Source organism: Phaethon aethereus (assembly GCF_964289735.1).
Source record: "Phaethon aethereus genome assembly, chromosome: 11".
Classification (NCBI taxonomy): domain Eukaryota; kingdom Metazoa; phylum Chordata; class Aves; order Phaethontiformes; family Phaethontidae; genus Phaethon; species Phaethon aethereus.
The window spans coordinates 24,127,085-24,153,270 of NC_138587.1; the positions used below are offsets into that span (position 1 = coordinate 24,127,085).

At 47.0% G+C, this 26,186-nt stretch overlaps 1 protein-coding gene across 1 annotated transcript in view; it reads right to left on the reverse strand.

The window, feature by feature from the left end:
- Window positions 1–25,012, reverse strand: part of WNK2 (WNK lysine deficient protein kinase 2) — a 96,955-nt gene extending 71,943 nt beyond the window's left edge. Inside the window, exon 1 of the mRNA XM_082004712.1 lies at window positions 24,283–25,012. Within this exon, the coding sequence (XP_081860838.1) occupies window positions 24,283–24,960 (678 nt within the window). The 5' untranslated portion in view covers window positions 24,961–25,012. The remainder of the gene's footprint in view (window positions 1–24,282) is intronic.
- Window positions 25,013–26,186: the final 1,174 nt, after the last annotated feature.

Here is a 26,186-nt window from a genome sequence, read left to right on the forward strand (position 1 = left end):
AATAAGAATCAGCGTGCAAGATGGTGGCTGTTTATCGCAGTGTGCGCACACAGCACAACGCCAATGGGCTTCACCCACACAAGCTGCGTGGGATTTCTGAGCCTTCCCCACTGGAGAGCTGCGCAGAAGACAGACTGGCCACTTGCCTCAGCTCCCTGGCCATCATGCAGTCGAGTGCTCCATTTTCTAGACAAAAATTTACGGATTCAGAAGAGGGAGATACCCAGGGAAACCTGGGCACTCGACAGCTCTACTCGCCTTGCAGGAAAGTGTACAGGAGCTTTATTTTCTTCCTTCTGGTGGTAACCATACCTCCAAGCTCTCAATCCTATAAATCATTACCCTGTTAGCATTCTAGGCAGCACCAGATCGGACATATGACGCTTATCTGACTTGTTTAACACCATCTGCCTTCGCGTGCAAAAGAACGGTTCAAATCACATAGATGCTGCATTACTCTCCAGAAAAGCGCTAATGGAAGTGATTCATGCCATTATTAAATAATACTGTTCACATTCTGCTAACAGAAGCCCAAGGACCCATTTTTGGTTAAGAAAACACTGTCAAGGTCCATCGGTTTAATTTTATCCTGAAACGGGAGCATATGGAAAATCATCCCATAGGGATTCGTGGTATTCTAAACAGATGTTCTTGCCACAGGAAACATTCAGAAAGAAAGCAGGTGTGATTGATGAGATGGCTCACAAACATAATCCTCTGCCACAACAGGAACACCGTTTCCATTCAATTCTTGCACTACATCAAGGGTTTAGAAGAAAGAAAAGCAACCATATGCCTTTGATGAAGGCAGGAAGGGAGAAGGGCAAAGACACTCATTTTGTGTCCTTACAGAAACAAAACTGTGTGTTAATGTAACACCTAGTAAGAACAGCAATAATCTTTCCAATAAAGTGTTTTCACAAAAAATACTTCAATATAGAGATACTACAGTAACCGATTTAGAGCTGATTTACCACTATAAGATATCAGACTAGTTTCTCTTTTGCTGTTACTACTGTCTCTCTTAACCAGCCCTAAGTTAATAACCAATTGTTTCTTCTTGTCCATTTACTTGGTTGCTTCACTAAATATGCACCCAGCCAGTAACAGACCTACTCTCAAGAGATGAGGCTTTGTGGAAAACCATGCATTAACCACAGTGTTTTAGCCTGAGCCAAAAGTTACACATTAATGCTTCACTGCTTTTGAGATTCAAGCATTGTTTTTCCTCTACTACGACCAAAACCCACCATGTATGTTCTGACAGCACAGACACCAGCTCTAAAATTTCACATTATGCTGAGAAGAATCTAGCATGACACTTGATACACCATCCTCAGGAAGATCGTGTCCTTACAAACAGCGACCTTGGCAAATGCTCAGATGCAGCATTTCTAGAAAGTATCAAGAAGAGGCTCCTTCATTCTACAAGCTTGCCGTATGACGTGCAGTTACCCTTTCAAATTGAGTTGCAGAAACATGACTGAAAACCTTTACAATTCTGTCATTTAAAAAAAAAGAAAAAGAATGGACGCAAGTAGGCTCTTTAAAACAAAATCAGAAAGACAGCAGGAATCATCAACATCTACAAGGAACAGTCTACCACCACTTCCACAGCCATAGAAATGAAGCTCAGTAAAGTAAGGATGACAAAATTAGTTCACATATGACCTCATCACTTTGGGCTGGAAGGTAAGCCCCGGGGGAATGCCAAGACACGAAGAGCCAGGGCCATGCAATGATGCTGCCCGCTCCCCTTGCTGGCTCCTCTGCTCTGAGGCTTCAGCGTCTCAGCTGTTGAAGCAATATGATCATCTCTGCATGCTGAGAAAGTCAGACAGAGGAGTATTTTACTTAAAAACAGTTTGTATGTTCTGTGCTGGATAAGTAACCATCAGGTGACATCAATTTATCTCTCAAGTTCAAGGCTCCACTGGTGTCAGACACTTGGGTCAGTTTTCTGGCTCAGCCTCCAGCCATTGCCAATAACTCTGACAAAAGTCAAATTTATAAACAAAAGTGTAAATGCATAACCCGAGAGTCATCATGGCTCATGAACAGAATGAGAGCCTTTCTTCCTGTTTTGTTTTTTTTCTTAAACAGGAAGCACTATCTGGAAAACACAAAGCTTTGTTTTTACAGGTGTGTTCAAAACCCAGTGATTCGTGTAGTTCTAAACCTAACCCAACCTCAGGATACAATAGACCTTTAAAAAAACCAAATACCAAACAGCAATTCAGAAGCACCTAAAAAACAAAAGAGATTTCCAAATTAAAGTGGTTTTGTTTGGGGTGGGGTTTTTTTATGTTCCTCTCTCCAAAGTTCCTCTTTGCACAGTTGGATGAAACCTGACTTTTGGAAAAAAAGACAAGCAATAGCTCAAGCTCTTAGCAGGAAGAGTTTCTTCTGGAAGCCTCCTACATAAGAACTTACAAGGTCAACTGCAAGACATGCCAGATAATCTTTTTCAAAAATTCAGCAACTTTCATCTTAAAACAATTGGAATTCTTGTCATGCTACTCCTACAGCAAAGCTGTGCTAAAACCTTATTCCTCCTCCTTTAGTCTACTCAAGGCCAGCTCAGATACATTGCTTCCCAAGCCAATTTCATCCTTTAGCCTTCATGGCTCTTTTCCTCCTACCGAGTTTTTCTTCCCCCTCCCTCAGAGCTATTACATCCCCTCTTAGTTTGCCAGACTAACCGAGCTTAAGTCTAGCCTTACTTTATAAGTAAGGTTCTCCATTCACCTAGTCACTCTGGTGGCCCTACACAACATGTTCTTCCTTCTTGAAGACAGTGACCCCAACTGTAAGGGTAGTCTCTGCACCCAGACAACTCATTGCTTCTCTTAGGTACTTGAGTCCTCTGTATCCAAAATGGGGACAATTTTTGTTGGCTGCTCTATGATTTGAAGTTGCACCATAACCCTTGCACCACCTGAAACCAGTTTAACACACTCTTAATGAAATAAATGCAAATACAATTTGCCAACAGCTCAATTTAAAGATGACTTATGACTGTTAAGTTTAGGTTGGCTCCTTACCAAGCTAAACCAAACTTACATAAACCATGTGCCAACTGAAATAACAGTGCTCACAGGACTCACCAAATCAATAAAAACACAAACCTTGTAACCCTGAATATGTGACCAATGCTATCCATAGAGAATCACAGCAAATAGGTCTGGAAGTCAACTGGAAATGTCACTAGTCTAGACAGGAGCAATCATTTCTAAATTATTCCTGACAGACATGTACACCAACCCCAGTGAGTCTCCCTAGGGAATATCTGTCAATGCTCAACGGCTCTCAGTTAGAAAGTTCTCCCTTTCGTCCAACCTACATCTCCCTAGTTTCAGTTTAAGCCCATTTGCCTCTACAGAGTGGGCATGAAGAATCATTTCTTCAACTCCTTTAAGCGGGCTTTGGGGTTTTTCCAGATACTATTCGTGAAATATCTTTACCTTCAATATCTTTATCTCATTCACCTCCTCCCCAGACTGGACAAACCATCTTTCACTACCAGCCACATACTCTGGATCCCTGCTTGCTGTTGTAACCACACGCTGGATTCTGACTGACCAAGCCACACCTTTCTCAAAGCGAGACACATGAAGTGGTTCGCGCCAGATAGCATCCTGTCAGTTATCCAAGGGGATAGGCCAACATTTTGTATATTAAGATTAGGAGATTGGGTAACATTAGCTGAAAGCAGAGTTCATGGTTCACAACCCCTCTGCTGATACATATCCCTGCTTTTGGGAAGAGCAGAGACTCAGTAGGTGTTTCACAGATTCTTAATGTTAAACCTCAAGAACAGACAGTATTTCAATGGTCAGCAGCCAGCTGAGGTTAATGTGACTGTTCAAACTTTCAGCAGTTGACACAGTTCATCTGTGGGATCTGGAACACAATACTGCTCTAATCCATTTTCTGGAAAACCTTTCCGGTACCTCTGTGCACTCACTCCGCCTTAGAACCACAGGACAAGGCACCCCCGGCAGGAAAAATCCAGAAAAGCCCATAGCCACTGCAGTACTTGGATATTAATCTTTAAACAGTTTTTCAGGAAGGTTTGAAGAGGCCCATTCATCCCAATTACAGGCCCTCCTAAACCAAGGCCTCCGAGGGGATCGTGCTGCTCATTCCCATCAGGGCGTCCTCCTTTCCCAGCGGCCGTGTCCGGAGCCGTACCGCCCGGGCAAGCTCACTCGTCCACGCTTCCCCCCAGCAGCGCAGCTTTTGTACGGCAGGGCCGGCGGCGCGCCAGAGGGAAGAGGTGAGGAGCCCCACAGATCCTGCGTCGCGCCGGAAAGGCCGAGAGGGCTCAGAGCTTTTCCGCCATTCACTGCAACCGTAATGCGAGGAGAAAGAGTAATCCTGGCAAAACGGTCCCCAGAGGGGAGAAATCCTCCAAGCCCCAGCTGAAAGAACCCAGCCAACTTCAGCTCAGGCAGAGGAGCTCAGGCATTCGGACAGTCGCAGGACAGCGGGGACAGGAAGGCATCCGATGCCCTGCCTGCATGCTGCCCGCAGTTCCCAGACCCGGGCTTCTCCCTCTCCACAACCACCCATCCCCACCTACCCCAGCCCCTCATTCCTCTCCCCCCTCCACGTCCCGCCAAGTCACCCCTCTCGCAAGCAGCCGTTCACACAGTTCATCTGCCCTTGGAAAACACTTGGAGCGCCGTCTCAATTTTCTGCTGCGCTGACATGACCTTATTCCCTCCGTAACTCCCGGGAAAAGACACAAAACCCAAACCCAGAGCAGTGCAACACGATTTCCAGCGGCGGCCAAATCCAACCTGACAGCAGCTGGGTGTGCAGCAGGCTCACGGCCACTGTGTAGCCCCCATGGACAGCCCGCCCATGGGCGAAGCAGCAGGGCAGAAAGCCCCGGGCACGCCTGCCTTGGAGGCAGTGCCACTCGCATGGCTCACTCATCTAAAGACCTTAGTTAACTCTTTCCCGAATTGCATTTTCCCTCTGCTGTGCCTAAAGAGTAGTGAATATTATGCCAACACCTGGGGATCAAAGAAAGTCCAGAATAACGACATTCCCCTTGCTTTGTGTGTTGGTGTTACATGTCAACCCTGCCTTTCCTAACCTGTCACATTTCAGCTGTCCCACGATGCGTTAGCAGACAACAGAACTTGCGTCCTTTATTATTCACGTTATATAAATGTGCCTTTGCGTGTGGACAAATCTCTCCAGTATTAGCTTTAACCACATTTTCCCACGTACATTCACAGCAATTTTGAGAGGAAGGAACATTCGGAACTCACCCTTGTGAATCATCGTCTTGCCTTAATACCACATGCAACTGTGCTTTCAGAGCCTGCCCACCAAGAGAAACAGCCTCTGCAGAAACAACCCATAGAGGGGGAAGGAAAAGTCCTAACAGCAGTCTAACCTGAAGCTGTATTTTCACAGAGGCTCCGTCAGACAAAAGACGCTTCCAAAGAGCTCAAATCATCTACCTGCGCCAGCAGAACAGCAAAGCAGAGCAGTACACGCAGGGCTACCAGGAGCCTCACGGCCACCACCGCCAACCCAGAACCCAACCACCACCCGCTGATCCCATCACAGCTTGTTTCCCACCCCTGAAATACCGACACGGGCATTGCTAAACGAACAGATTTCATAGCAGGTAGCCCAACTAATTCTTGCTTTTTTGCACTGCTCCATGCTCTGCCAGACTCTGCCCTACGGACAGAGGTTGGTCCAACGGAGATGACACCGTGCTCCCTGACCAACCTGCCCTGCAACTCTGCAGACATGGAGGAGGTACACAGGCCATTCGGGGAGACAAATTCTCAGCCTCTGTTGTCAAAGCTCCGTTTCTGATGATAAAAAGATACCTGAATAAAATCCTCTGAAGCCAGTCTCTCTTTGTCTGCAAGAGCTGAGAAATAGTTGTTCTTTTATCATAGAAAAATCTACTTTTTTTATATTTTTAACTTCATACAGAAGATTTTTCATTAACTGTAGAGTATTATACAACACACCCAGGGATTATTATGTGCCTTGCCTTCTTTATAATAAAAGGTTGATTTGAGACATAATAGTTTAAGTTACTATGTAAAGTGAGGAAAGGATTTCCTCACCCAATTAAATTCGCAGGCTCTTGAGAAACAGCAATGTTTTTTCAACCTAAAAAAGGATGTGAAAAAGATGCAGCGTATACGTGTGATCTCTTAAAAAAAAAAAAAGCAGTGCACCTAAATCTAGAACAAAAACCATCTCTTAATTCAAGCAACTCAGAGCCTAGCTAGCTTGAAATAGAACTTGGAAGAAGTTATAGGAATGGATCTTTTTAGATTTCAGTTAGTATAATGTAAATATTTTCTATGACAGTAGTTAAACTGGGATCTCTTTACAATAGGGATACCCATCTGGAAGAATAACTAGCTGGAAATAAGCTGATGAAGCACAGCTAGTTATCCTGGGTAAGCCAGGACAGCCTCTCATTATTTACTAGAAACCTAAAGAAAAAAAAGCCACATTTAAAGGAAGTCACCACAGACCCGTACGCATTCTTTTAGAGGATGTTCAGCTAGACTGAGAAGAGGATGTAACTAATAATTTTCTTATTACAGCTTTTATACGTTGGCTGCTGTTCCAAAGAAAGATGGATTAAATGCCACGTCTGTTCGGTTGGACTTGAAATTAAAAGCTCCATGATGACCTTTCATTCCCAATAGGGTGTTTTGGTTTCAGTTGTGTTGGTTTTTTAAGTCTATTAACTGCATTAGGTCCTCCAGAACATTACCCTGAATAAAAACGGTTTCAAATGTAAGAGACAAAAATAGGATAGGAAATTAATACGTCAACAGAGGTTTGGCCTACAAATTCGATTCAAACCTCCCAGATTTCCACCCTACAGATGACCAAGGGGAGCCCTTGCTCCTGCTATGACAGACCTGAAGGCCTCCCCCGGCCCAGAGCCGGGCTGTGCGGGCACGCTCCCGGCGTGGCCATCGCTGCCAGGGCAAGGTTTTGGCACCAGCAGGTAAGACAGTAAGTGGACAAAAAGGAACAAATGCTAAGTCCACTCGCCGTAATATTAAGACATTTCACATGGATGTAAGATTTTGCAAATTAAACACACACAACCAAACTTTTCTAAAAACCTCGCGGGCTCAAACTGTAATAGGATTTAATATTTCCGACGTTCAACTAAGGAGGCTGCCATCGGAAAAGATGAGCCATAATCTGCAGCTTCCGAAAGGAACCAGGAAATACAGGTGTAGGAAATAAAACTCCCTCACCTGTTAAACTTTAAAAGGGGGGGGGGAGGGGGAAATCAACTCTACAGTAATGTCTTAATTGTGTTTAAATTCACATAGCTTTCCCTAGAACAGGAGAAATTCAAGTGAAAGAGTCTGGGAAATTTCTCCCTGAAAACTGACACAAGGCTGGCTAAAGAAATTTTTCCTCATCACACCCCTTTCTCCCAAGACATTTCCTGGGAGAAAAAACATTAATTCCCACTCTAATAATAGAAATGTAAAATGTGCGTTACTAAAAGAGCATTTCAGGCGCTAGCTCCCAGCACGCGTTACAGGCTGCCAGCTCCCGAGACACAACACGCACTTCCGACTCGGGAAAGCGGCACATCACAGCACTTCACATCAGCCCTTCCCGCTCCTTCCCCAACTGTGGCATTAAATCCAGAACATTTCTCCTTACCCCTTTCCACTCTCTCAATTAACCTGATTATAGAAATAATCTGTGCCATTTCTCTGCCACAGTGCAAGGAAATAGAGCGATGGGCAGCCTCCCTGAGAATTGATTACTATCAGCACACTATGGTGAGCCTTTTATTTTGACAAAAGCTTGGTTTTCATCAAGTTTTAGACAAGAAAGTTTTCAAAGACTACTCATTTTGTATTGACACTCTCGAAACAAATATAATTTGATTTACTGCAAATATTCTTTTTCAAAAAGATGTATCGTTAGTCTAAAAGAAAGAGAGTCTGAAAGACTAAAAATGTATAAGTTGGAGCTCTAAGAGGTTCCAAGCAGCTGTAATTAAACCCTGGTTATCTCAAAAAAGGTTGCTGAGAAGTATTCAAAGGACTTCTTGGAGAAGGAAGTTGGATTAGTCTTGCCAGCAGCTTCACCCAAATTCCAAAGAACTCAATGGTTTGAATATCATAAAGTAATAATAATAAAACATAAAAATCTAGATACGGATTATCATCCCGTACAAAAATACCAGAGCATTTTTAAGATCAAAGAAAAATTTATGAGTCAAAACGGTTTACTGAAAATATTTTAAAGCCTGGTTTTCAGAGGTTTTAGAAATTAGAAATTCTAAGAACAATTTATTGACTGCAATGAAACAAACCGCACAGCCTTCCTTGGAGCTGCAATTTCATTTCCAAAATCGAATTTCCCAACTTTCTAGCATCCTGCTGTATGGTAGCACACGGTCAGCACCATCTCGTACATAGTAGTCAAGAGGAAGTGGTGTATCAGTTGCAGTGTAAAGAAACAGTTAAAATACCTGTAAAACCAAGGTTTAGGTAGAACTCCACGTACTAAGTTTACAATGCGCCTAAACCAGGCGAGGTACTCTGTAAAGAAAGCACTTCAGAATTCACAAACCAAAGACTTTTTTTTTTTTTTTTAAATCATTCAGGCACGCTTTGCCTTCCAGAAGTACATTATATATTCTGTACCACTACAATTAAGAGTGCAATTAATTTTAAAAACCCACATACTTTAAAAGGTCTGTTAACAAAGAATAATACTGTGACCATCTCATTTTACAGTTGCTAAATTTAGGAGGGCATTGACAATTTTAGATTCTTCTAGTTATCTCACCTGTACAAACATTTTATCCTCCTTATTATGATTACTTTTGCACCTTTTTGGTCCTTTTAAAAGTAACTCTCACATCCCTCTTACGCAGCAAGACCAAGCGAACAAGCAGTAAACATTTGCCATGAATACGGAAGTCAACAGCAACTCAACAGGTGAGAGCAATCTAAATCAAATTGCGACACCACCACTACTTAATGAATTCTCCACTCTGCTTGCAGTATCATAACCAGATATATCACACCAGATATTTAACAAGGCTTACCGCCACAACATGAACCCAGACTGCAGGTGTAATGTTCCTTCAAAACAGTTTCTTAAAGGGAGAATTACTAGCTTTTTCTCTGAAAAGCAAGGGAAGCACCTGAGCACGTTATTTTCGCCTCCACGTCTAGGGTTAAGTAGTCAATCAACTGAACCATTGGCTCCCTAGCTATGTTGTAAAAACTATATATATTTACAAACACACTGATTTTGCATTGTGCTTTCCTTTGGGGAGATTACAGGCCTGGTACAGGCTTACATATGGCCACTGCTGTATACGGTATATAGTTACTTTCGTTCTCTCTCTTCAATTAAAAAAATAATTGTTTGTTCACTTTAATCTTACAAGAGAAATAACGTTCTCAAGACCTGCCACCATCACACCACTATCAGTGCAAGAAATTATTTTAAAACCAGGTAAATTTGCATGGTAATTTTGGGCAGACCTAGGAATAAAAGCTGCTGCTCTGAGAATGTTACCACATTTCAAAATATATAGCATGCTTAAAACACAGACTGAACATAACGTTTAGTGAAACGAGTGCATAAGCCTCAGCTCAGGGATTTTAACACTTTGGTACACAAGCACCTGACAAGTAGTGTGCAGCTTTTTTTTTTTTCCTTTTTTCTTTTTTAAGCTGAGCTCATTAAAACAGGTGAATAGGTTTTCATGAGCAATTACTCATCTCACTGCCTTAGACCTATAAGAGTAATTAACATTTCAGTATGTTTAAGATCTTCCAGTTAAACCAGTCCTTCCATTTTTCCATTCATGCAATTAAACACTCCGCTTTGTCACAGATTCATTCTGACCCTTAAATACGTATCCTCTGAGAAAAATACACGCAAAGCTGCACTAAGTCGATGGAAAAACTGAATACACGCTGCTCAGAACTGATGCAACGATGATAAACAAGGGCTGGTTTTCACTTAATTCATCCAGGCTGGGAAATTACTTTAAAACGGACTTGAAGCACTCCACTTCATCCTCTGTATTGATTGCATCATCACCCACCATTATTATACAAATATGTTCTTTGCAGCACTATAAATAACGCAGCTCGGTCTCTCTTCTACCAGGCTGTCGGTGGGACGCAGAAGACTGTGGCCCCTCTAGAGCCCTGCGCCAGCAGCAGCGAGACCCAGCATGACCAGTGTCCCCCGGCACACCTCTGGTCCAGCAGCCTTCCTCCATCCCCGTGGGACCACCTCCCCAGCACACCTCTGGTCCAGCAGCCTTCCTCCATCCCCATGGGACCACCTTCCCAGCACACCTCTGGTCCAGCAGCCCTCCTCCATCCCCAGGGGACCACCTTCCCAGCACACCTCTGGTCCAGCAGCCCTCCTCCATCCCCAGGGGACCACCTTCCCAGCACACCTCTGGTCCAGCAGCCCTCCTCCATCCCCAGGGGACCACTCCAGAGGCAGAGAGCAGCATCTTTGCAGGACGCCTGCCATCAGCACAGGCTGCAGCTCTCTTATAGAGCTCGTCCCCAGTTACTGGGAGTTGAGCATCTTTCACAGACTTACTAAGCTTATGAAGAGCAAGACAGGACTAAGGAAGCTCATCTCTTCTAGTTGTTTCTAGTGGTTGCCAAAAAAAATTCAAAGGTGGTTTTTCAGCCTTTGTTTCTTCAGGAAATAAGACTGCACTGATGCTGCATGTGTGTACGTCTGCCCCGTTGCCCACAATACATTCAGCGAGTAAATCGGGGTAGTGACTCACAAAAACAAGGCAGCTTTCAATTTTCAGGAAAAAGGATATAAAAGGGAAAGAGAAACTCTCTGGTTACCCCCACTGAAGGAAAAACTGCAGAAGCAGCACGACACTAATAGTTGTAAAATCCACAGAAGAGCACATTCAGAAATAACCAAACTGTGAGAAGCAGCTTCTCAGAGAGTTCACATCAGGTACCAAGGACTCCAACTAGAAGATGAGTTCATTAGTTACCCTACTGACAGAAATCCTTTTTGAAATATACACTATATATCTTTTAAGGTACAAAGGTCACAGTTCATAAGAAACTAGAGTTCCCTCTGCACACAAAAATTAGCTTAGTGGAACTGTTTTCATGGCTTTTTTCCTTTCTCTAACAGACAATTCATAAATCTAAAATTTCAGCACTAAAAATCAGAGGTAATGCAACTAGGAGAGCAGATACTTCATCATGCATAAAATATACAATATATGAATTTTATCAATGCCTCTTTAAAAAAGCATTTACAGCACATGTACTGTTAAATCATTAATTGCAACACCAGAATTAGGGTAGTAAGCATCAACAAGGCAGACAGAAAGACCATAAGCATCAGTCATTGCTAAGGATCAACTAAGATCTTCATTGTTAAGAAACAAACAATTATTGCATAAGAGGTTATAAAATGCCTTTTCATCTCGTTTCACTAGATACTACCTCATTTTCCTTTATTTCTCTACAAATTCTGACTTCCGTCTCAGATTCATCAGGATTTCCAGAAAGATCAGAAGCTACCAGGACTGCCGCCGGCTGACAGTCTCATTGCTGCGCAAAGAAGCTGCAGAAGAAAACAACTTGGACAACTGGAAGACTGTTAGTTGCAATAGCATCTTATGAGACTAATCAAAGAACATAATTTCATCTGATGGTGAAGATAACCCTCTAAGGAAAAGAAAGGGACGTGAAGAAAGAACAAGTGTATTTGTACACGCCTGTAGTGGTGCAGAAGGTATTAAAGAGCAGGACCCTGTCCTTGCAACTGTGGGGTGGTGGTGGCGGAGGACAGAGAAGAGGAGGAATGAGGAGGAAGACTATATTAAACTGTTTTTTAAAAGCCTGCTGGAAAGTTTTTGTGAAGTAGCATCCATTTCTAATAAAGCCTCCCTAAAAATGTGCAAAGGAACGCAGGAAGAGGTCGGTGAACCACCCAGTAACCCTTCCTGACTTCGTAACGAAACCAGATCAGCTGCAGTCCCATCCCTCGCTGGGAATTCAGGACTCAGCAGCAGCACAGATTTCGTTTTTAGGTCCCAGGTTGGAACGCTGTGCATTTTCCGTTATGCCCTACTCAAAGCTAACTTCCCCAGCCGCAGACCCTCCAGTTTCAGCCATTCTCCATCACCACCCTCGTGCTGACAGATTCCTTCCCAACACGGACCGCGCTCCCCGGCCACACCTGATATCAACTGAGCTGCTGTCCAGCATCATCACAAAAAAAGGAAGAAAACATGGGATAGCTGTCAGCGTGGCAGAAGTCAAACATCCACAGTCCCGTTTATTTGCAACAGCTGCTTCTAAAGACACAGACTCCATCTCGAGTGCCGCGTTTCACACACAAGAGTTTGCAGCCCAAACCCAAAGCTATTTAGAGGAAAGGTTTTCACTGAAGCCCACACGTGAGTGAGCGCTAGCCTGTTCTCCCCCTCCCTCAAACCACTGAGACACAACTCTAAAAATGTATACACTTTGACATGGAAGCATTACATACAAAGTTTCATGTATTACTTAGAAGAATTGCTGTTTCTACTAGTTTTGTAGTTTCACTGGTTAAACACTTGCAATGCTGGCTTCCTCTAAGTAGCCAGACATTCACCTCAGCTCACACACATTTTAAGTATTTCTCATGGTATGGGGCACCAGAATTACCTCTGGAAGCAGCGAGCCACAGCTGCTTTTCTCCTCCCATACAACAAGCCTTCTACATTGACAGCCCAGGTGCCGAAGCCGTGTATTTCGTGGTAGGCGTATGGGCTTTGGCAGAGTGCGCAAGACCGGGAGGTGGAGAGGAAATGGGAATTCAAGTAGTCAAGCCACAAAAGAAATCCCACGAAATAGCTATCATTTACTCCAGAGTTAAAAAGAGGTTTCACTTCATTTCCTCCTCCCAACCACAGATATTTGCTACAAGTTTCTTTCTTCTACTTTCCGAAGTATGAAAAGGCGGCTTAATCCCCTTCCACATACAAGGATTCAGAGAGTTGTCTATAGCCTCGAGGAAACCACAGGGTGCCTTTGTAAGAGTATCTTGTATCATGTGGGAACCCATCCAGTTGGCTTCATTTAACATAGGAGTACAAAAATAAGGCATAGAATTGACCTGGGTCTAAGTGCGCTCTTCTGAAAGCACTCGCGGCCCTGACACCCAATCCTCCAGCTGCCAGCACGCTGAAGGCACATGCCTTCTCTTAAGACGAGGTGCCTGCAAAAGCTAAGGTCTCATGCATACGCCCCATATGGCCTCAATCTGAACTCAGGTCAGTGTCCTTTTATAAACACACAGCTGGGACCCAGAAATTAGTTGTTCATCCATTCCTCAAATAGTTGAGGCCAAGAGACACTTGCAGAGCACACCCAGCACACTGTGAAAGAGCTGGATGACAGCACCTACTGTTTCTCTTACGTGACACCTAGAAGAGCTGTTGCCCACGATGGCAATACTTGGACCAAAGGACTTAATGAACAGGGGAGATTCATCACAAATTCCCATCACGCCTGCAATAGTCACTGGAGCCTTTCACCAAAGCCTCCAAATTACTACACTTGCAGCTAAGGGAATGGTGAGGAGGTCACCTCCTGCAACTTCATGCCTTCAGGACAGGAGATTCTTCCACTCTCAGACAAGCGAACCCCAACAGGAGACATGGGAGCCTGCTGGACAGGACACCCCCGGAGCGGTTAGCCACGGGGCTCCCCTCCCGTCCAGGCAGTTCGTGTGTCTGAGGATGGAGTGACCGGCTCTCGCATGGAGCACGCTGCTCTTTCGGGTCCTCGCCCCGAGCCAAACGCAGCTCGCTGCCCACGCTGCTGGCGGCAGGCCTAACGCATCACGGGTCGCGCTTTCTGTCCTGGTAGGAACCGGCCCCAGATGCCTGAGTTTACCAGCCGCTGCCTGGTGCGGGTCTGCCACCAGCCAAAGAGGCCGTCCTCAAGGTCCGAAAAGGAGGCTCCGGAGTGAGTTTGCTATTTAAAGACAGCGATCGCTGCTACTTGACACCAACGGGGCTCAGAGGCTCTCGGCAGCCTGGAAGAATTTATAGCTCAAACTTGGTTTAGATAAATTCAGTCCCGGTCAGGAGTCTGCCACGCACCTGAGGACCAGCAGATTATCAGCAGCAGCTTTCCTCTCACTTTTTTAGAGGGAAGTTACAGAAAAACCCCCATTTGTTTCCTGGAACAATGCTACAAGAGCTTCAAATTAACCAGGCCCTTACACGACAAGTAACTCAAGAACAGCGCGGCGTTTGCCCCCCTCCCTCGCCCCCACCTGCCTGTGCCGGCAGCTCCCGGGCTTCGGGGAGGCCGAGCTGCCACAAGGACTTCTTAAATTCATTAAGGTCAACGGAAGATGTTACACAAGTTATTACAACTTGTGCAAAAATAAAATTAGAAGCCGGGAGGGCAGCGGGGACTAGATGCTACATCGCCAGAAGCATGTGCGGAAAACACGACACAAGGAAGACCCAAAGCTGAAGGGGCAGGATCACAGAGGGGCTACGAGCAACCACTGTAGGTCATGCTTACCAACTCCTTTTACCCTGTATCCTGGGGCTCCAGACAAATAGTTCTGTATTTTCTCTACTTGTACTACCAATTTTATGTATGCACAAACAATATTAAGTACACGCAAAACCACTGGTGGTAGTCACGATCGCACTGTTTGCCAAAGGACAAGATATTCTCATCCTCCATTAGTAGTCGAAGGCAATATAAGTCTTACGGTAACTGAGAGAAAAGCCAGTCCATTTTATTACTGCAACACTTGCTTTATTATCTACAACAATCCTCGAAACAAACACTGACGTGAAAGACAAACAAAACAAGTTCAAATGCACATAACCGTGGCAATTTTCCTTAATTAATTGGCAAAGCCTGGAACAAAACAAACCTATTTGGAATCAGTTTTACAAGATCTTGATTTTATCCAACGTTTCAGCAGAGAGCTGTGCTGGCCTGCAGCAATGAGATACATCCGCTGGAAATTTTGTGATTTCCCCCTCCCCCTTCTGCACCGTTCTATTTTAACGGACAAAATTGATTCTGCTCAGTCAACCACCACAGCTGTATTAGCTCCAGCAAGTACAATGGGTCACCCGAAATGTTGCTCTAACTGAAGAAATCCAGACAGCATCAGGAAAAGCAATGTTTAAAAGCTGCTTATTGTACAAAAATCTGGAATAAACACCATAATTTTAATCCTTCAAGCACATGCCAGTGAGAGAAAGGGACACCCATTTCAGAAGCAGACATAGGCAATGCCTGGTTCATACTGCTTTTGTAAAATCATACTCAGGTCTCCGTATATGAAGTGACCAACTGTCATTTCTTCTTTTTAATACAACCTTATTTTATGGAATATAAACAATTTTTTGTTATTTAGCTAAAGAAAAATCCCTTCCTCCATCTGTTCAGTCTTACTGGGTTTTAGACAGTTTTAAGCACGTGAAACACACTGGCAATGGCATTTGGACAAGCCCTGCTAGCACAGGAGCTCACGAACACATTACTGTGCTCAGTACGGAGCCACAGTTTATTAAGGCCCATACTTTGCTAAGCAGCTAATGGAAAAGGTAAGATAGTTCCCCAAAAGCATAAACATAGCTAGAAGAAAAAAAAAAGTCAGCCATCGGCCATCCTCCATACAGATTAACATTCAAATTCTCTGGGTTAAGATGAAGGGAAAAGCCTTTTAAGTAGTTTTTGGGCAAGCTGGACTACAGCAGGACTTTGAGAATTTGAGAAAGGCAAATTGGCAGCTTTAATAACCAACTACAGCACAGCTTTCCCAAAAAAATAAAAATTGCAAAAAAAAAACGACTAGTGTATAACAGAAAAATGCACATTTCCCTTCAGGTTTGCATTTTCTTCGAAAAAGCTAGGAATGAAAGCAGTTAAGTTTACCTACCTAACCAAAAATACCAAAGCTAATTTGAATTTTAACGTAAAAGTGCTGCAGGGATTCATAATAGGATCAAATACTAAGTAAAGCATGTTTAATTTTCCTTTAAGAAGTCAGGAATGAAGATCAGATTGAATTCACAAAAAATGGCCAAATAAGAAAAAACCCAGGAATGTTACTTGAGCCTGCATTCTCCTATCTGTTTTCCTCGGAGTTCATGAATAAGTGGTTTGTATCCCTCTGTGGCAAACAACTGAGGAACAGATGGTATTAGGTCTTAAGTTACTCCTTCCTTGATAGTTTAAGCAACATGTATATTCCCATCATATGTCATTTCATTTTACCCATTACTCCCACTGCATATTTAACCACCGCATCATACAGCTGTTATGCTCTATTAACACAATACAGCATAATTATTTTCCAGTAAATATGAAAATCTGGCCGTGCCCACTATGACACCTGATATGAATTAAAATGCATGTGCACGTATATGGAAGATTCTGGAGAAGGAGGGAAGAAATCCCATCAGCTCCAGAAATTTGCTGCTTTGGAATAATGCTGTAGCCAGAACGGGGTTAGACAGCTATGGCATGTTTAGTAGGGGTGAGAAATGTTTTTTAAAACAGCATCACAGGGATGATGGTGAACTGAAAACAGAGGTATGTAAGACCACTCAAGCCTGAGACGGAGCATCTTCCAAAAATTAAATTCAAGGTGAGTACAATTATACAAGTTTACGAAGGGATATCACCACACACCACTTATCTGTACATATTTGGAGCAAGCCAAGTCACTGCTAACAAACAAAACAATTGCTCTTAGAAAGTTTTTGGTACACATTTATCACCAGCAGGTTTAGAACTCGGTCAATTCATCAATCCCTGTGGAAGACTGACTGGCAGCTAAGGTGCTTCCTAAGGCTTAGAGGTGTTCGGTGGCACCCCATGTCCACAACACAGGTGATCACAGGAGACACAGGACTTGCCATCCCTTTCTTGTGCCAGATGCTCAATCTTCTGCATGAGCACAATCATCGGCAAGGACCAAGTCAGAAGAACTCCTCAGAAGCTATGCAGCCCCCAAGCTAATTCAGAACAGAGAAAATTCCCAACAAGCAAGCTGTTTTGGATAAAGAGCACGCTAAAAGGAGGTAGGGACTTTATTTCTTTGGAGGACAATGAGATTTTATTCAGGGATATGGGCAGCTGCACATGGTTTGAAGATTAGTCCCTTCCAGAGCAAGGGAATCTAATCTAATACATAAATCCAGGTCTATTTTGTGGTTTATGTGGAAACTGGATGGAGAAAGATCTACAAGCACTCTTCACAAAGCGGTATGGAGAATGAGGGTGCACGTCTGCCTTTTACCTACCCAACAGCTCATGCTTTCACCCACTCAAAGCCTTTTCTAATTTGCTCCGCAGAAGCAAAATGGAGGCAAAGCGGAGCTAAAGCTCCTCTCTAAATATAAAGAGAAATCATCACACCAGATACAACACAGATCTGAAAGTATCTGTCATCTTGCAGCTTTAACAACTGGTCCAGACTCCACTGCAGAAGAGGCTGCAGCCGTTCATTGTTTAAGATGTTGCCGAGAACATAACTGTGAAACTCACTCCTGGCAAAGGCAGGTTTCTCATTTCAGAGCAGGTAGAAGGGCAGCAGGAAAGCAGCGAGTTGGTTCCTCCATTTCAGAGCTACACAGGAACAGCAAGACACTGGATGAAGGCTGTTTCTGGATGACTTAGCTCCACAGAAAAAACCCAGCCTCCCCATTCCTTGGCAAGCTAGGCTGCCAGCACGCTGCAGTCCGCGTTGGGCTAGCACCATATTCTCTAGTAGGCCAGTATCCCTTCGGGGAAATAATGTGTCTCCAGACACAACTTCAATTCCACATGTACAAACTTCAACGAGAGGAAAGCCAGTTCTGCCTCTGCATGACCACTTCAGCTACTCTCCAAACGTTACGTGCATAATCCCCTCCTGTTTCAGAGCAATGAAGACGTCTCTTCCAACGGGAGCACCAAGTGACCCGCATCTCACACGACATGCCTTTGACTGCCTGATCCTATCCCTACAGGCTCTCTGGGTACCACGCATCAGCACTTACCTTTTCTTTATGTTTTCTGGCCAGTGGGACTTACCACAGAACCTACTGAAGAGGCAGGTAAGTATCCTGCTGCTGGCCATCAACAGCTATCTCCTGGCAAGTCTAAAAATTGGACTTCCCCTGATCAGACCGTTCTAGCAAGCTCTTCTTGGCACTCAGACCCAAACCTACCGCCCCAGTGGGGCTCCTGAAGCTTGTGAGATTTACCACTACCTCCCTCCTCAGCAATCCCTTCATACCTGATGCTTATAATACGGCCTCTACCCTCCACCCACCCGGGAGTCCCTCCTCCCAACCTCTGCAGCACCTCTAATCGCTCGGAGGACGCAAAAATCCAGGTAACGCCAGTAACCCACAGCTGAACTGCCACCGCTGCTCTTCTTTTAGCGCATCATTACCAGCGCTGCTGAGCTTTCTTCAGAGCCCTGTTACACCCCAACCACGAAGCAAGGCATCAATCAGACCCTAAATGTGAGCACACTATACGCACGCGTCTGCGTAGCGGTGCAAACATTACTAAGATGGCAGCTTGCAACATCAACATTTTTCCCCTCATCAGCTGTGGGCAGAGGGGACCAGAGGGACCAGAAATATCCTTTACACCAAATTCTGATCTTATTTTAAGTCATTTGCTCTTACCACAAATGGACCCCGCACATTTCGTGTGAAGAGATTAACAAGGATTAAAAGAGCGTACAGCCAACCGTTAGGCAAAAATGTCCTCAAAAGCAAAAGAAAGGAGTCTTACTTGATTCAAAGGCAGAACCTGAAGTCTGACCCAGCTCTATTTCATTTACTGAATTTGAGAAGCAGTCTATTAATAGTTCACTACCGTACCCCTATCCTGCTTCTCCGTGTCAGGGTGACAGCTATACTAACAACCACCAGCGATACAGGCACGTGTTTTCATACTGACACTGTAAAGCAGAGCTAAACCGATTCTTTAAACAGAAGTCACTACCAACATTTAGCTGGAAACAGACAAAATTAGCTGTAGTTAATTCAATATGAGCACACAGCAACATCGGATTCAAGCTTTCAGGTACAGTCTCTCTCCTTTCTTCTCCCAAAACAGACTTTCTAAGTTATTCTGTTCATTTACACTACAAAGTTTACCCGGCCAATAAATTAACAGCATAGATAGTAACCAGCTACTATTTTGACATCAGATGAATGCTGTCAGCCAACAAGGACACTAATAAAAGCCAAACTACCACACCAGTGAAAATCCTGAAGATACCCCCTTTTTCAGAAATAAATCCTCTGAATTCTTGATCCAGAAGCATAGCACATCCTCCTCCTCCTCCCACATAATTTAACTCCGCATAATAATTTAATTTTGCCAGAAATGACTCGCCAGCTAGAGCAAAGTGAACTTGCTTTTAGCATTGTCCATTTTACAGGCTCACCCTTTTAACCATGCAAACATATCTGCTTACACAAAGACATCTGAGCAATGGACCTTTGGTATTGCTTTGAACAACTATAACAGATCTTCTAAGAGGACACAAGATGGAAAACACCATTTACAAATTTAATCAAAGAGTTACATTGGCATCATAGCCTTCTGCCATACATAAGGTAACACGCTGAGAAATAAACTGCATGCTTTTCCTCCCTTCCTCTACTCAAACTAGAAGTTTTGCTTCAAGGAAGGGTTATCAGCCTTAGAAATAAAAATTAGCAAGTTCACATAGGTCTAGCAGTAATGATTTTAAATGACCTTTTTATTCACCTTGCATTAAAACAAAGCCTAATCTCATCTTGCACTTCTAGAATATTCATGCCATATTAAAATCAGTCAGCTATCAGTCAATCTGGATGAGCTCCTCATTTAAGTAATAAAAACGTGAGATCAAGAAAATACATTATCTATTCCCATATTAATACTGCGTATGAATCAAATGAAAAAAATGTTCAGAAATGCATCCACATTTAGAACTTAATTTTCAGTTAAGATCTGTGCCCTCCAAAAATCTGGAATTCCTGAATATCTGAGCGACTTAAGACATACAACGTACTTTTGCTTTTTTTCCTTTGCTTCAGGCATTTTGAGAAGACTGGCAATGGCATAAGAAGGAAAAAGTGCTATAAAACTGTGATGTGAAACACTTATCTTGTAATTAAGTTTTTCCCTACAGAACTAAATGACCAGAAGCTTGGCAAAAAAGCTGCAGGTGCAGGGAGTAAGAAATGGTAAGAAACTGCCACCTTAGCACAGCATGTCTGGGGTTGTTTTACCATCACAGCCCCCTTGGTTTGGTGGCCATTTGGAAAATGCGGACAGGGCTGTTCTGTTACCCTTGATTTCTAATTTCAGCTCTATGGGCAGGGAAGGAGAATTGACCTCTGCCCATCCTTCACGCTTACATAGCTCCCCAAACACCTCTAACACCCGATACCTGAACGGAGCTCTGTCCCAGGGAGCATCAAGGACTCCCATGCATTCTCACGCAGAGCACCTGGGGGCCAAGCATCCCAAAAAAACCAGTGTTCATCTAAGTACTGGTAAGCAGAGTGGAGAACAAGACTTGGGCAACCGGTGGAAAAAGCCTGGCTTCCCTGCAGTGTTCACCAACAGGCATTTCTCACCTCCCCACCATGGGTACAGCAACAGCAGGGCAAGACAGTCTACCCTTCCCACATTTTCAAGGAAGAAAACTAAAATTAAATACAATCAAACAGAAGCTCAGTATTCAGAGTCTAAGAGAGAACCATAAAGTACAACGAGGTCTTTGCATTCGAGATTAGTACCAGGTTTGACTCTTCCACAGTTTCCCTACATGTTCCCAGAGGGAAATAGGATGAGGATTTTGAAACCATTCATCTAACTAAAGATTATTTGGCTCGCCAGCAGTACATTGGCAAAAGCCTATATTCCTTATTCATGACCTAACATTTTACTTAGGAGCGCAACACTGAAACAGTGTTATGCTGAAGCCTCACCACACAGCAATTGTATGCCACCAATTAAAATTAATTATAGCTGCTGAAAACCTTAGAACGCAAACCCTTCCAAACTGCGAGGGCACGCTAATCCTGCTCCAATACTTCAGTTTCAGGAGGGTACAATAAACTTATTTTCTCACTAGAATTTGGCTACAGCTTTCACATCTTCTCAGAGAGGTCTAAAATCCAGCCCTAGTTTGGTTAGCATTTGGATCCTACCCTAATCCAAGCCATGATTCTGGTTCTGAACCCTAAAGCCATCTTTTCAATGAAATAAAACCACTGAACAAGAATGGCTCGCAAGGTCTTTGTACAGACAGACAAAAAAGAGGCAGAGACACACGGGCAACAGCGCAACTGGGCCGAAAAAAGTGCTGAGCAAGGGAGAGGATTAATCCCCGCGTGGAGTTTTTTAACTCCCAGGCTCTGAAAGTCACTAGCACAAGCCCATCTCCAGGCGAAAGACCAAGTACAACGTGTGGCAATGTTTCGGCAGAAGGGCCCTGGGACTGGTTTGATGGTGTGAGGCGGCGGAGGAAGGCATTTTGTCTTCAACAGCGTGGTGATGATGGCTTCCGCTTGGCCTTGGGCCACGTGGATCTGAACTTCAAAATTTCTACAGAGAAAGAGACAAACGAGGGCATATCTAACTGGCACAGCTTACCTAAAAACGTGCAAAATGCCGTGAATGAAGTGATGACTTGACAGCAATCTCTGAACGTCTTCCCAATAAAACTCCCCAGCTGAATTAGCAGAGTACTCCACAAGTCAAAGAGCCCAAAGCACGCAGCTATTCACACCTTCCCCCCCCCCCGAGTGCCTCCTTCACCCCAACTCACCCCAAAGGACAGGCTTTAATCCCGTGGCGATTAAAGTCTTCTGTCATTCAGTTAGACCTTCTCAATCCAGACCGAAGTACTGGCTTTCAAAATTCACATACCGTCCGTCTCCGGTTACCTGGCCCCTGGCACCCGCTCCGGCCCCGCAGGGCGAACAGACAGCAGCGCTTAAGGAGAACCAGCAGCCCTCACCTGCTGCTATGGCTTCCCACCAGCTTCCCTAAAGCAGGGACTTTTCCATCTACAGTTAGAGGCCTAACACAAATTCTGCATTAAACTGAAAATATCTGGTAGTAAGATCTGAGTTAAGCTGAAGCACGTACAATGGAAACCAGTGGGAATTGGGGAATTATTACGGATTATTTCTTCACATGCAGTCGATTCAAGAATTCCTAAACAAGCATAACTACGAATTAAAAAAACCCAATCTCCACGTAACGTTCACACTGCAATTTTCCCTTCCAGCCTCTTTCTGAGGTGTAAAAGACCCAAACACTGGAATTTCAATACACAGTCTTCTCCAATACATTTGGCAGTCCTTTGTAGTTAAAGCTAGTCTGCTACAGAAAATACGTTGAAAATACATCTATTCCAATTCCCCGGCTAGAGCATACTGAGAAAACCTGGCATCAAGATGAATTCCTGATCGGCGCGATCGCTCAGCGCTGGCCAGGCCAAGAGCTGAGCAACACCGGCCTCCTCCCAGGGACGCCTTCCCCCAACAGCATCCCAGTTACCACCCTAAAAGACTTCCAGGCTACCAAAGCAAAAGCCTTACGCGCTCGAGACGCAGTGTCAAGCAGAAGCCAGAGCAAGGCCAGGCCTGGCTGTAAGGCTCTCTCTCCCAGCAGCACCCGCCTGGCTAAACTCCCCTTTGGATCCCCTTCGGCAATCCCGCGGCCTCTCCCCTTTCCCTACCAGCCCTCCAGGACCCCCTCCAGGTGGCGGGTGGGGGGGGTAGACCCCTTGCCACCAGCCCATCGCGTCCTCGGCTCTTCGGCCGAGGCTGGCTGCTGTGGCTCTGCGTTCCGCAGCCCTGTCCAATAAAAAGCCACGGGAGCGCAGGATGAAGAAGCCCGAGCAGTGCTCCCCACACCTCTTCAGGAAGTAGTGCTGTAGTGAATTACGATTATATTGTGTAACGATGTCATCAGGGAACAGAGATGTGTCTGTACATCTATGATTATATCGTGTAATTAAATCATTAGGGAACAGAGATGTGGCTGTACATTCATCCCTACCTATCCCAGGAAGCCAGGAGTGATTTACAGATTGGGCCAACATTAAAAAATAAACAATCAGGAGCTCAGGCTTATTATATCATATTATTTACATCCTAGTCTCAAATACTCTCGTAGGCCATAAAGCTCAGTCAGCCAATGGGAGTTTAAGGACCCCAAGTTATAACTAAGAGTTAAATCTGCTAGCTCCCACCAAAATTACAGAGTAACTCGGACTAAGCAGTAGCTCAAGAAAGAAAATTAGAATCTGTCTTAGGTTTTTCTCTTAGACAGGTCTCCTTCAAACGGATGCTGACAGAAATGAGTTAAGTAACAGACAATAAAAGCTTTACAAAGAAAAAAAAAATTAAGCATATACCACCACTATCATTTTTACAGAAGTGAGAATATAAAAATCACTAAGAAAAGGGTAACGGCTATGTCCCGAACCAGCAAAAGGCAGTATCTAAATCTTCACTCTTTAGATATTACTGGATGGCTTCACTCTACAGATCTAGAGCTCAAATCAGATCATTTTATTTTAAATCCTCCTTTTAAAAGGCATTTGGATAGACAGGTCTTTGACCTAACTGAAGCACTGGTTTATGGTGCCTAAAAAAAAAAAAAAAAAAGGAAAGCGCCAGGGCGCTTTGGGAGGTTTGAGTCACAAGACGCTGGCGACAGCCACGGCCGGGGGGGCGGGGGGGGGCAGCGGACCCTCGGCCCGTACAAGCGCATAACGCGCTCCCGTTGGAGCGGAAGGCAAGCTCGCTCCCGCAAACGCTCGCCAGGCTCGGTCTGTCCGGCGGCCTCTCACCGCAGCGCGGCGGCCCCGCCGCCGCCCAGCCAGGGCGCGGGGGGCGCAGAGCGGAGCGGGGCTGCGCGGGGCGCGGCCGGCCCGCGCGGCTCGTGACCCCTTTCCGCCGGGAGAGAGGGCCTGAGCATGGGCGCTCGGCTCCGCGGGCCGCGGGGGTTAAGCCTGGGAGGAGCGTACGTAAGGTGGTCGATGCAGAGCCAATGGGGACGGTGCGCTATAGTTAGACACGGACACTAAGCCATGGTGACTGCAAAGGCTGCTCGGGGCTGAGCTTCGGCAGAGGACACCGGCACGTCGCCCGCGGCGCCTGGTCTTACAACGCAGGAAAAAACCCAACCAAACAACGAAAAAGAAAACGGGAGGATTAGCTGGGCTTACCTGAAGTTCACACCACGCAACTTCCACCCACGTCTCCGTGTCCAGACCTTTATAGACCGTCTTGAAGGATCCCCTCCCGAGTTCAATATCAAACTTTAGGAACCTGCCATCCAGCGAGGTGGCAACCGCTTTCATGTCAGCCTCCTCCTCAGGCTCCTCTTTCTTAGCCTTGCTCTGATCTTTGGAAGCATCCGAGGCCTCTCTCCTCTCCGCATCTTTGCCAGCTTCCTTCTGCTCCTCAGCCTCGAGGCCGCTGCCAGGGGCGGGCGCGGCCGCCAGCAGCCCCGCAGGCTCGGCCTCCAGGCGCACGGTCTCCACCGCCCCGTGCCCGGCCTTGGCCCTCTCCGCAATTATCCTCCTGGTTTTTGGGAGCAGGATTATCTTCCTCTGATGCTCCGACTCGGGCAGGTCGAAAGCAGGCTCCTCCTGGTCCGAGTCCACCACGCTCCGCCGCAGGAACCGCTGATGGACCATCTTGGGATCCCTGGCGCAGGCGGCGCGGAGCGGCGGGGCAGGGGCTCCCGGGGCCGCCGCGCTCCTCCCGCCGCCGCCGGGCCCATCAGTATTCATGTCGGTCTCCGCAGCCGGGGGAGCGCCGGGCCCGGCAGGCGCTGGAAGCCCGCCGCGGCCGCCGCCTCCCCGCCGAGCCGCCGCTCTGGCATCGCCCTCGGCTTCCATCCGGCCGGAGGTGTCCGCGCCCGCCGCCGCCCCCGGGCCGGGGGAGTCACCGTGCTGCGCGCCCGCGCCGAGCCGGCCCACCGCCACCTGCGAGGGGCAAGGCAGAGCGCAGCGCCCTGACGCACCGGCGGCCACGGCCCGGGCTCAGCCCCGGCCGCCGGCCGCCGCTCCCGCCCCCCCCCGCCCCGCCCCCGTGGGCACCCCCCGGGCAGAGCCGCACCGGGGCTCCGACACGGCAGGGCTGCGGCGAGCCGAGCTCCCCAGGCCGAGCCGCAGCCGCCCTGCCCGTCCCTCGCCCCTTCCCCGCCCGAGCGGCCGCGCAGCCCCGCCAGAGGCCGCGGGTGCGGGCAGGTGCGCGGCAGGGCCGCCTCACCTGCGGCGGGGGCGGGCGGGGCCGCGCACAAAGGCGCGGCGGAGCCGCTTACTTACGTGCGGATCGGGGGGCTGCCGTCCTCAGCGCCATGGACGGGGATGAGAAGGGCGGCGGGGAGAAGGGGCGGGTACCGCCGTCTGTGCGCCTGTCCGGGTGTGCGCGCCGCGGAGCGGGCGCCGAGCGGGCCGGCTGCCGGCAGCGGTCCCCGCGGCCCGCCCCTGCGCGCTGCAGCACGCCCCCGCCCGCAGCGCGGGCCTCCGAGCTCCGCTCCCGGCGGCGCGGGGCGCGCCCCTGCCCGCGGCCAGCCCTGCGGCAGCGCGCGCCGCGCCCCACGGGCGATGGCCGCCGCCCGGCCCCGCTCCGCCGCCGCCGCGCTTTTGTCAATGGGGCGCGCGCCCCCGCCAGCGCCCTATTTAAGGCACCGGCGCTCGCCGGCCGCCAATGAGGCTGCGGAGCGCGGCCCCCCCGCCCCCCGCCCGAGACAATGGGAGGGTCCGCGGGCCCCGCCGCCGCCTCGCCCCGCGGCGCGGGCGGGGGCCGGGCAGCGTCCGCCTCCCGTGGGCAGCGGCGGACCCCGGTGCCCCGCACGTCCCCGCGCCGCGCCCGCTCCCCCAGGGAGCGGCTGCCGAGCGGGCCCCGGCTCCACCTGCACCGCCACCGCGGCAGGAGGCGGCTGCACCGACCGGCCGCTCCCCCCCGGCCTGTAACGGGGAAAGGTGCCCCGGGAGACACCAAGCGTCTCGGAAGCCTACGCGCCGCTTTGCAGAAGGCGCCAGATGCAGGAGGCGAGGCGCTGGGGCGCAGCGCTGGGCAGCGGAGTAGAGCACCCCGCGTTCCAGTGCTGCGGCTTGGA